Source organism: Phaethon aethereus (assembly GCF_964289735.1).
Source record: "Phaethon aethereus genome assembly, chromosome: 1".
NCBI lineage: Eukaryota > Metazoa > Chordata > Aves > Phaethontiformes > Phaethontidae > Phaethon > Phaethon aethereus.
The window spans coordinates 201,620,067-201,631,242 of NC_138575.1; the positions used below are offsets into that span (position 1 = coordinate 201,620,067).

The 11,176-nt window shown below is 52.3% G+C and overlaps 1 protein-coding gene across 1 annotated transcript; it reads left to right on the top strand.

Moving 5' to 3' along the window:
* Positions 1 to 2,294: 2,294 nt before the first annotated feature.
* LOC309417336 (PHD finger protein 7-like) lies at positions 2,295 to 6,375 on the top strand (the record flags this gene model as incomplete). Its single annotated transcript, XM_082014815.1, has 9 exons — positions 2,295 to 2,328; positions 3,025 to 3,116; positions 3,322 to 3,423; positions 4,190 to 4,293; positions 4,430 to 4,592; positions 4,675 to 4,781; positions 5,289 to 5,402; positions 5,946 to 6,064; positions 6,203 to 6,375. 9 exons carry the CDS (start codon positions 2,295 to 2,297, stop codon positions 6,373 to 6,375), a joined length of 1,008 nt encoding a protein of 335 aa, XP_081870941.1.
* Positions 6,376 to 11,176: the final 4,801 nt, after the last annotated feature.

An 11,176-nucleotide genomic window follows, 5' to 3' on the forward strand; every position in this document is an offset into this window, starting at 1 on the left:
TCCTCTCTTTGAAGAAATAACGCCTCGTCTCTAGTGGTAAAGTACACAAGAAAAGCCATGTTCCCAGGACTGGCTTATGCCCATCCTGACACAGTGGTGAAACGGATCAGGTGAGCTGTAACCACTAGGGCACAATGCAATCCCTCCTGGTGTCTTTCCATACCAGATAGCACACAACTAAATGTTGAGGTCTAATGTTGGTAGGGACGCCATTAAAATGCCCAAACACACATATGAACAGCCATTTTAGATGCCCTAGAATAACTGAGATATACACACTGATGTGATGTATGTGAACCCAGTATCCATGGGAGGAGATCTGTGAATTGTCATCAGTGGAGCTTGCATGACATGCAAGGATATCTAAAATGCCTTTAGACACATGACTGTAAGCACTGCCATTGTTAGGGACAGAGCTACTGACAGAGAAACATTCGGTTACCTACAGATAAAGAGCCATTGTGGTTTGGGAGTTGGCGGTGGGCCTGGGATGTCTGGACAGAGCAGACTGATAGCGCCCAGGCTTCTGCCAGCCAGGCCTCCCCTGTCTTGGAGTGGCAGCTCCTGGTCAGGTGAGACTCCTTGCACTACCCAAAGTGACACTGTGGAGCTGGTTTTCAGGTGACTGGATCCTGCTCTGTGCAGCCTGGTGTGAGCTAAAGCCCTGTAGACCAGAGTGAATGGAGTTCTTGGCATTACAGTTGATGTTAAAACAGATACTCTGGGCAATGTGAGATGCCCTAGCATATCCCACCAGACTGATGTTGAAAGGGCGTGCATTTTTCCTGGGCCCAGTGTCCTATGTGCCCGTTTCATGCATGCTCAGCGGGAGTTTGTCTGTAAGACAGCTGAAGTGGCTCTAGGTAGGCTCATTAAGCACCTGAATTGCTCCCTGGTGTTTTGACATGACATTCATTTGCCCGCACCCTCACGCTGAACTCCACCTCCCTCTTGCCAGTCCCTGCCAATAAAGAGGAGACTGAGGGGTGGTGGGAAGGGATGGGACGGGGCGCTGAGGGGCTGTGAGGTGACCTGGGAAAGAGGCTGACTCCACACAGACGGGAGCAATCGCGGGCTCTGTGTGTCGGCCATCTGCCCCAGGGCCCTGAGCTATGGGGTTTGTGGGTGGCCCTGTGCTGGAGCATGTTTCAGGGGACCACATCAGCCCCTGGTACCAGGCTGTGAGAGACTGAACCATGGGGCAAACTGTGGGGCATTTGTCTCAAAGATCGTTCGTCTGGGCGAGAATTCCTTCAGCTGGCGATGGCTGTGGCTGCAGGACCACAGAGGCCTGTGATTGGTGCTACAAGGCCCAGTCATACACCACCGCGTCATGCAATGGCCATGTGATTGTCGCCTGAGGAGCGGGGCTGAAGCCGCATGACGTGAATGCGCATGTGCAGACGGGCAAGTACGTGTCGTTGTCATGGAATTTGCAGCCCATGAATGAGAATAAAAGGGACTGCCAAGACAGGTGTGCGTGTGCGCGCGCCGCCGCTGCTGTGATCACCCACCACCGAAACATCAAGAAGCTTGGACCCCGGGATGCCGCGGATCCATGGTGGTGACTTTCCTTGCAACTCTATCCCGAATGCTTGCTTGATTTCTGTCTTTTTATGCCACGCTGTCCTATCGCTATTAGTTTCTTACTTTTAATTATTGCTACTAATTTTTATTTTATTTTATTTTATTTTTGATAATAAAAGTTGTTTTGGGTATACGGCATTTGACCTCATTTGTGTCTTAATCTCACTCTTGGGATCATAGCGAAACCTCCGCCGACATTGGATTGGGACACAGGCCTGGTGATGCGGTGGCCATGTCACAGGGGGCGGCAGTGGGGGTGTAGCAATGGTGTCACAGTGGGTCGGTGACACAGCCCCCAGGCAGGTATAAAAAGGGGTGCTGGCACGGGCAGGCCCTAGGCTGGGAGGCAGAACCTCCCAGCACCCAGGTGAGGTGAGGCCAGGGCAGGGCAGGGCAGGGCAGGGTAGGGCAGGGTAGGACAGGAGGAGCCGCTGCCTTTTGGAGGCTGAGGCCCAGGGAGTGGGTGAGGCAGACTTGGCACCGCCAGTCTTTGCCTGAGGCTGGGACAGCCCTGGGCAGGGGGCAAGGGGCTTGCTGGGGGTGCTGTGGGAGGAGCAGGTCCCCAGGTCTGGGGCATGGGGTGCTGTCCTGGAAACTCATCTCATCCCACTTCCCCCGCAGCGTTGTCAGAGGAGTGTCTGAAGAAGCCCCAGCGCTGCTGGGGTGGGTTTCAGGACCGCTCACTGCCCACTGTTGCTGTGTCCGCCATGAAGCGCAAGGCCCCTGACACAAGGGAGAATGGTGAGAGCAAAGTGATCCCACAGATCCCTGTGGCCTGCGGCCAAGCACAGGGGCTGTCGGGGTGGTCTGTGTGTGGCTGCAAGCCTTGTGAAGGGAGGCTGGAGGCCCCCAACTGCCTGGTGCAGGGGCCATGCTCAGCAAAGGGGCCTGGGGCGAGGGGAGGCTGTGTGGGGAGGGGAGGTGTTGCCAGGACTGGCTGGGAGCAAGGGGGCCCGACAGGACGGGATGGGGGTGCAGGAGAGTGTAGGGGAAGCACGGGCCGGGACAGAGCTGTAGCCACCGAGGCCAAGGAAGGGGCCTGCCTTTGGGGCTGTTGAGGGCCAGCGGCACAGGAAGGCATTTTGGCAGAGGCAGGATGTTCTGTGTGGATCACAGGGCCCTGCTGCAAAGGCCATGCCCCAAAGTGTGCAGGGAGGCACTCTGTTTTCCAATAGAAGCCTGAGTCTTCCCTGGCTCCTCTCGTGACTCCTGCTCCCCACACGCATGCCTGTTGTGGCAAACATAGGCACTTGCCATACCTGCAATGCCCCTTTCTCCCCAAAGCCACCAAGTGTTCTTCCCACAGCCCCAGCCCTGCCTGTCACCCAGCATGGCAGGGACAGAGTGGGCCCATGGAGGGAAATCCCTCTACAAGGACACTTTTGCATGCCCTACAGAGGGGCTCAGCACTTTTGACCTTTGCTCTCCCCTCTGTAGCGTGCGTGCTGTGCGGCCGGGCAGACATTGACCCTGATATTTATGGGGACAAAAGCCAGGATAACGGTGTCTGCACCCATGAGAATTGCCTGGTGAGTTCCCCCGGCGCTGCCCCCACCCTTCCCCTGGGACCCCAGCCCAGCAGCCTGTGCTCTCTGTCCCGAGAGAGGCTGGATCGAGGGGAGTGGGACTGTGCTAAGAGCCCATGGCCCGCCCAGTTCCTCCCTCAGCACTATCCAGCAGTAGTGGTCCCTGCCTCACCCAACTAACGAGCTCCTGGACTGTCCCGTTTTTCAGTACCTGGCCAATGGGCTTTACTCAAGGAGAGCAAGGAACAAGGAAGTCCAGAACATCCGCCCTGAGGACATCCGGCGGGTGGTGAAGCAGGCCACTAGGAAGGTGAAGACCTCATAGGGGTGTATGAGAGGGGGTTGCACCAGAACAGGCTGAGCTGGCGCCACGGGAAGCAAATGCCGGTGTTTCAGGCAGCCCCAGGCAGCACAAGTCCCAGGAGCTCCAGAGAGGCTCCAGCACAAGCAGGGACCGCAGTCCACAAGGTGGATCTGCAGCATGTGACCCAGCAGCACCCAGATCCCTGCACCCTTGCCAAAAGTTTGGGGCAGGCCTGGGGAGCCCCGAGCACATCTCTGACGGGAGGGCTGCTGTGCTTTTTGCAGATCTGCTATGTCTGTGGTGAGAGAGGGGCCACCATTACCTGCCAGGGGAAGAGGTGCAAGCGCAGTTTCCATTTCCCCTGCGGCTGCAAAAATGGATGCATCTGCCAGTTCTTTGGGCAGTACAGGTAAGGGCTGACAGCCTTCGTGCTGGGCCTCCTCTGCCACCGTCCCCCTCCTGCCAGCAGTGGCCAAGCAGATGAGGAACCTGCTGCCTGTGGCCCACAGTGACTCCTCCAAGTGCCCTCCTGGAGCCAGAGCCAGGATGTGGAGGGCTCATTTATGGCCCCTTCCCTGTGCTCTGGGCGCTGGAGCAGAGCAGGATGGTCCACCCTCAGCAATGCCCTGGGAATCCCTTGTTCATGGCCGCCAGGAAGACTGGGAGACATTCCTGCCTCAGGGCTGGCAAAAGCCTGTCTTTGCAAGGCCTCGCCACTTTGTAAGGCCTCCACGCTCCTCTGTCTTCGTAAGGTGTCTTCCCTGCTCGCAAGGTCTATGCCTGGGCAGAAGCTCGCCTGGGCTCGCCTCAGAGGACTGATGCCCGTGACTCAGACAGGACATGCCAGGGCCTTGCGACGGGAAATCCACGGGTCGGGTATGGGAACAGGGACATGCGTGCACTGCCTGGGCAGCAGTCGGCCTCCACACTCCTTTGGGTAGCCTTGTCCAGAAGCAAGGAAGGACTTGGCACTTCCTGACCTTGCCCACCTCTTCTTCCTTCTCCCACCCAGGTCCTTCTGCCAGGACCACAGGCCAGCACAAACAGTGCGGGCGCACCAGGATGGCCAAACCTCATGCGTCATTTGCCTGGAGCATGTGGAGGAGAAGCTGTCCTACCAGACCATGGTGTGCCCCAACTGCAGGCAGGCGTGGTTCCATCGGGGATGCATCCAGGTACAAGGCCCTTCCCGTGCCCCTTAGGTAAGGCAGGAGCCCGGCAGCAGGGCCCCGCTTATGCTGCTTGTCTCGTTTGTAGCAACAGGCTTTCCACGCTGGGCTACTTTGCTTCCGGTGCCCCCAGTGTAATGACAGGGAGAAATTCCTGCCGGAAATGTCTTCCCTGGGGATCCAAATCCCCGCCAGGTTGGTTCTCTCCTGCCCTCCCACTGTGCCCACAAGACAGACGAGCTGTGCTGGGCCAGCTCTCTGCCCAAGCTCCGCCTCCCACAAGAGGGGCTGCTGAGAGCAGAGGAGCATAGAGGCCCCCAGGCAGGGATGCACCAGACCCCCAGAGCTCAGCTTTGGGAGCAGGAAGCTTGTGGATACGAGTTCTGGAGGAATTTGCTCTTCCCAGAACTTGCCTCGTTGTTTTTCCTCAGACCTTAACTCAGCTTCTGGTGCCTCCATGCCGCTTTGGGGCAAAGACAGCCCCTGCTTCCTTCCTAGTTTTCTCCCCAGCCCTGCCAGGACGTTGACAACAAAGGCCAAGGTCATCTGGGGCTCAGAGAGGCAGCCAAACTGGCTGCATGAGGCTCCCCAGGATCCCTGGTGCTCAAGTGTCTGGTCATCCTAGGTGCCTGCCTAGATCCTGGCTCTCCCTTATGCTTGCGGCAGGGGAGCCTCACGACCTTCCTTTTCTTTCACGCGCAGGCAACCAGCATGGGAGGCTGGCGCTGGCTTTACAGAGATGTACCAGAGGCATAGCCGATGCGATGCCAGCCTGTGCCTCTATGCCCAAGGCAGGGAGCAGGCAGAAGAAGAGGGGTAAGTCACCAAAACAGCAATTTCCCCGCTGGAAGTGCTGGCAGCAGATGCCTTAGCCTCAGTCTCTCCAGATCCCTGCCCTAACGGGTGTCTGGTCGTTATGCTTGTCTGGCCCCGCCCGGTGCCTGACCAGTGAGTCTGTCCCGTTGCCTGCCTAAATGCTGCACACCCACAGAGGAGCACAGGGAGCCGGTGGCAGGTGGGGGGAGCCCAAAGAATACCTTGCCCTAGCTACTCATGGGAGGCCCGTCCCAGGAGCCATCAGAGGCCCAGCTCCTGAAGCCCAGCTCCGCAGAGAGGCCCAAAGGCATGGCCTCGCAGCCACTGACCAAGTGGTGGTCCAAGCCACGGAGGGAGGGTTTGCCTGGGCTCCTGAGCTCACCCAAGGCTCTGGGAGCAAGGAGCCTTGACCCTCAGTTGGGGCCATCTCAGGGAGCTCTGCTGGGCAATCCTTTGCTCAGGTCACTTTGTCGTCCCTGGCTGCCTCCCTGGTGTGACTGCGAGCCTGAGCGGCCACGGCCACCAGCCTGTTTTCTTCCCCAGGCCATGGTACCTGCTCCTGTGCTGCTCCTGTGCTGCCAAGGGCACCCACCGATGCTGCTCCGCCTTGGAGAACAGCGCAGCCACGTGGGAGTGTGAGGACTGTGCTGGCGTGAGCACTGGTAAGAGGTGAACCTCGGCCCCCCCCGAGCTCCCTTGGTGCACAAGGTGGGCTTGACGGAGGTTGGTCTACCTCCAGCATGGGGGGGCACCACTCTGGGGTGTGGGGCCGTGCTGCTGACTCCTGCCTCCCCTTACAGCTTCCAGCACGCAGCCAGGGACAGCTGGCCCCAGCACCACCGTCCAGGCAGCACCGACCCACAGCTCCCCGGCTCCCGAGACACGCAGCCAGCCAGGCCAGCCAGGGCCAGAGCGAAGGGCAGGCCGCTCACGGGTGAAGGCCCGGGCCAAAAAGCCTTACACGCGGCACTAAGAGCCAGCGCTTCCACTGCCCCGTGGGCTCCTGCTGGGCAGCTCTTCAGGCCAGACCTCATGGCAGCTCCCGTGGATGGCAGAGGCAGCCAACCCCTGCCGGAGGGAGTCCCATGGGTCCTGCTGTGTGCACCCACCCGTGTGCACCGGCTGCCTACCCTGTAAGCCCCAGTGTAAGGTATTTGGTCTTGACTGTCTTTTGGGGAGTTTCTAAAAAAGGTTGTATGCTGCAAGGAGCAATTCAACATTCATTCATCTCACTAGAATATGTGAAATAAAATCCTCTCTTTGAAGAAATAACGCCTCGTCTCTAGTGGTAAAGTACACAAGAAAAGCCATGTTCCCAGGACTGGCTTATGCCCATCCTGACACAGTGGTGAAACGGATCAGGTGAGCTGTAACCACTAGGGCACAATGCAATCCCTCCTGGTGTCTTTCCATACCAGATAGCACACAACTAAATGCTGAGGTCTAATTTTGTTGGCAAAGCAGTTTAAGAAGATACCCACCTTGCTACAACTTCCTTTAATAAGGTAGTTGTAGACAGCGATAAGTTCTCCCCTTAGCTTCATTTCCTCCAGATTTAACAACCCCGTTTCCCTCAGCTGCTCCTCAAAAGACTTTTGCTCTAGACGCTGCACCAGCTTTGTTGGTCTTGTTTGGATACGCTCCAGCATGTCCATCTTGTCGTGTCAGGCCCAACACTGAAACACAGTATTGAAGGTGTGGCCTCACCAATGCTGTGTTCGAAGGGACAATTACTTCCCTAGTCCTGCCGCACACACTATTGATGATACAAGCCAGGAGGCTATTGTCCGCTTGGCCACCTGTGCACACTGGGGGCTCATATTAACTGGCTGTTGACCAACACCCCCAGGTCCTTTTCCCCCTTGATTAGAAATCATTGATAAAGATATTAAACAGAACTGGCCCAAATACTGAGCCCTGCGGAGCACCACTTGTGACCAGCTGCCAACTGGATTTAACTCCATTTACCACAACTCTTTGGGCCTGGCCATCCAGCCAGTTTTTCATCCAGTGAAGAGTACACCTGTCCAAGCCACAAGCAGCCAGTTTCTCCAGGAGAATGCTGTGGGAAACAGTGTTAAAGTCTATTTCAGAAGTCCTCACTACTTCAGAACCTGTTCTGCATTTTAGTTCAATGACCTAGCCATGCTTGGATTAATGGGTGTAACACTGTAAGGAGGTATTTAACAGCACTGTTGGGATTTGGATAACTGTTGCATGGTCATGAAGTCTGCCTGTCCTTTTTCCTCAACCACCACTGTCTCTGCCAAGTCTCCTTTCTGTGCTGGCTGTGTGCCCTGGTATAGGGATGCAAACAGCCCAGGGCACACTTTGGTCTTCTCCCTCTGTAGTCATTCACCCAGAGCACTTTAAAACTTTCAGTGAAGGCTAAGGATAAGGAAACATGTATAGCACCAGGCTCAACCCATCTTATGGGCAGCTGCAAGCTCCCCTATAGCCATGGCCAAAGGGGGCCTGCAATACTCCCCCATCTGTATGACGCTTATCTCAAAATATGTTTTTTGCCTCATGGTTCCATGGGCCAGTTCCTTTGGGCCATGTGGTCCTGCCAGTCAGGCACAGGGCAGAACGAACCAATACGGGTCATGGTTTTGCAAAGCATGTTGCCTCCCTGCCACAAAATGGCAGCTGAAATAATGCAGCAGGAATTTATGCTCTGCAGCCCTTTCAGCATGACAAGGAAGGGACAGCTGGTCCTCAGAGCACATGGGGTGAGGGCATGTCAACATATGGCCATCAGGAAACCACAAAGCAGTATGAAAACACTTAGGTTACAATGTTTTACAAAATGGAGGCTCCTTGCCATGAAATGGTGAGGGAAATAACCACTGACACTGCCAAGGTGCTGTATGGCAGTGGTGCTGTAGCCTGGGGAAAAGGTTGAGAGTCATCTCCAATGTGGTGTTTTTGCACCTCCTCTTTCAGAGACCTTTTGTGTGGGTTGGCCGTGCCCCCTGCTGTGATACAACAGGGCCGAGCTGCCTTGGCACTCGCTGGTGGTGGACAAGCTGAACCTGGTGGAGCTGGATCCTGCCTCAAGCTTCAGCCATCTCCTGGCCTCCTTGGTCAGCACAGGCCCTTAGAGGTCAGGCAGACATGTGCTACCACAGTACTACTGTACTAATTCCTGCCTCAGGTGTGGAGGGTGGAAACACGAAACATGTTCTTGCTTGGGCAACAAAACACAGTGCACCTGTGCCTCACAGGGTGCAACAGCTGACTCTGCATCAGAAAAGATCTATCATCTTGGGTGAGATGTCTAAGCAACGTTGGGCTTTGTCCTGGCTGGTTCATGGTACATGTCTCCTTCTCACAGCTGTACCTGTGATGAGATCTCTATATATAACTTCGCATTGGTTTTGGCCTTTTCTAAACTCAAATAATGGTGGAAGTTTACTTTTCTGTCTGTTTTTCAGTCTTTTGACAAGCTTCTGTATGCTTCCTTCCTACTGAGTGTCTATGTTTGAGATTATTCTCTTTACCTCAAGAATATTACTTTGCATTTCTCCACAGATTAATCTATCTGTCTTTTTGCATGTTCAAGAAGTTTGACAGCCTGGCTGTTGTATCCACATTCACCCTTTTCTGACACCTTCCCAGTTTTCCAAGGTTTAAATGAACTTTACGCTTTTATAGACAACTGTCGTATTTAAAGAATTTCCATTATAGCTCAGATGCATCTCAGTTCACTTTTCAGAGCAGTATTAGGCATATAATGCACACAACCACCTTTTCTAGCAGCTCTGAATTACTCTTTTTTTTTTTTCCCCTGAAAACGTATCTGAAATAAATAAAGTAATCTTTGACTTCTGCTCTTTATCCCTGCTTTGAGGCAGGACAGTATACCATCTTGTCTGCTTGGGCTCAGGCTCCTTAGGGTTAGGTCACGCAAAAAGCATGCAGGAGGCAGGGTTCACATACTGTCATGTACATACAACTATTCAGCTGATTCATTCCTTGGACGAATAAGAAGATCCTACATTTTTGGTAAGATTTAAATAAGCGAGACATTACCTGTATGAGCTACCTGACTGGCATACACAGTTTTGACACGGACACAATGTAATATTTAAGATTTCAGCCTCATTCTGCCTCAGACCAAAAAAGGAAGGGGAAAGGGAAAACAGGGACAGTTTATTGAGGTTATAGAATCATAGAATAGAATCATAGAATCACAGAAACATTAAGGTTGGAAAAGACCTTTCCAGCCTCATTGAGGATGGAAAAGATCATCAAGTCCCACCATCAATGCAACACCACCATGCCCACTAAACCATGTCCTGAAGTGCCACGTCCACAGGTTTTTTGAACACTTCCAGTGATGGTGACTCCACCACTTCCCTGGGCAGACTGTTGACCACTCTTTCAGTAAATAAATTTTTACTAATATCTAGTCTAAACCTCCCTTGGAGCAACTTGAAACCGTTTCCTCTCGTCCTATCACTAGTTACTTGGGAGAAGAGACCAACACCCACATCACCACAACCCCCTTTCAGGTAGTTGTAGAGAGCGATAAGGTCTCCCCTCAGCCTCCTCTTCTCCAGACTGAACAACCCCAGTTCCCTCAGCCGCTCCTCATAAGACTTGTTCTCCAGACCCCTCACCAGCTTTTGTTGCCCTTCTCTGGACATGCTCAAGCACCTCAATGTCCTTCTTGTGAAGGGCCCAAAACTGAACACAGTATTCAAGGTGTGGCCTCACCAGTGCCAATACAGGGGCACAATCAAAAAAACCACATCATTTTAAATAAAGGCTTGTATTTTAAACTTGAATTGAAAAAATATTAACAGCAATGGAGTTTCAGTTATCAAATTAAACTTTAGGGATTAAACAATTTGAATCATTTGTGCTAAAAATTACATAGTGTCCTCTCTCCTCTAGTCTTCTATCTCAGGTTAGGTACCTTAAAAACTTACTTATTTCTCATAATAAAAGATGCAGGGCTGTTGAGAAAGGATACAATTATAACTGTTACAGCAAGTTGGGAAGGTTGAATTGGTTTCGAAAATGGTGGTGAATATGGGGACCTTTACAGTTCTCCAAGTGAACAAATGATGTAATGAAACCCCCACACAAAAGAAATAAATATATCTGAAGATAAAAAAGAGGCATAAGTAGTCAGCCAAAGATCAAAATACTACAGAATACAAAATGTCATCAGTTGTCTCACTTTGTTGAGGTAACTACAATTTATACTTGATGAGAATCCTAGGCACTACAAAAAATCACAGAATCACAGAATCACTAGGTTGGAAAGGACCTTCAAGATCATCAAGTCCAACCATTAATCCAGCGCCACCATGTCCCCTAAACCATGTCCTGAAAAATGTAGAAATAAGAGAGAGCAGAGAAGCTTAAGTCAAAACTTGATGTTGAATACTTACTTTTTTCTATGGGAAAATTTGCAGGGAAGAAAAATATAGACAACTTTTTACATGCTGACAGTAACTTGTAACTAAAATATTTATTAAAATATTCCAGCATCCTTTTGAAAGAACAATATTGTTCATGAAGTCCCCTTTTCTGAGGACTTGCATAGCAATTTTTCACTTACAGTGAAGTCTTCTTGAATGAATAGGTTTTAGAGTAATAAAACTGCTGTAGGAACAGATTTAATGTACACAGTACAGTACAGTTAAAGGTGCTTCACTATATTCAAATTACTATTCTACTAACTTAGCCATATCTAATAAAAACCTTTTCCCTTGACCCATCAAACCATATTTTCTTAAGCAAATTAACTCCAAATGAAT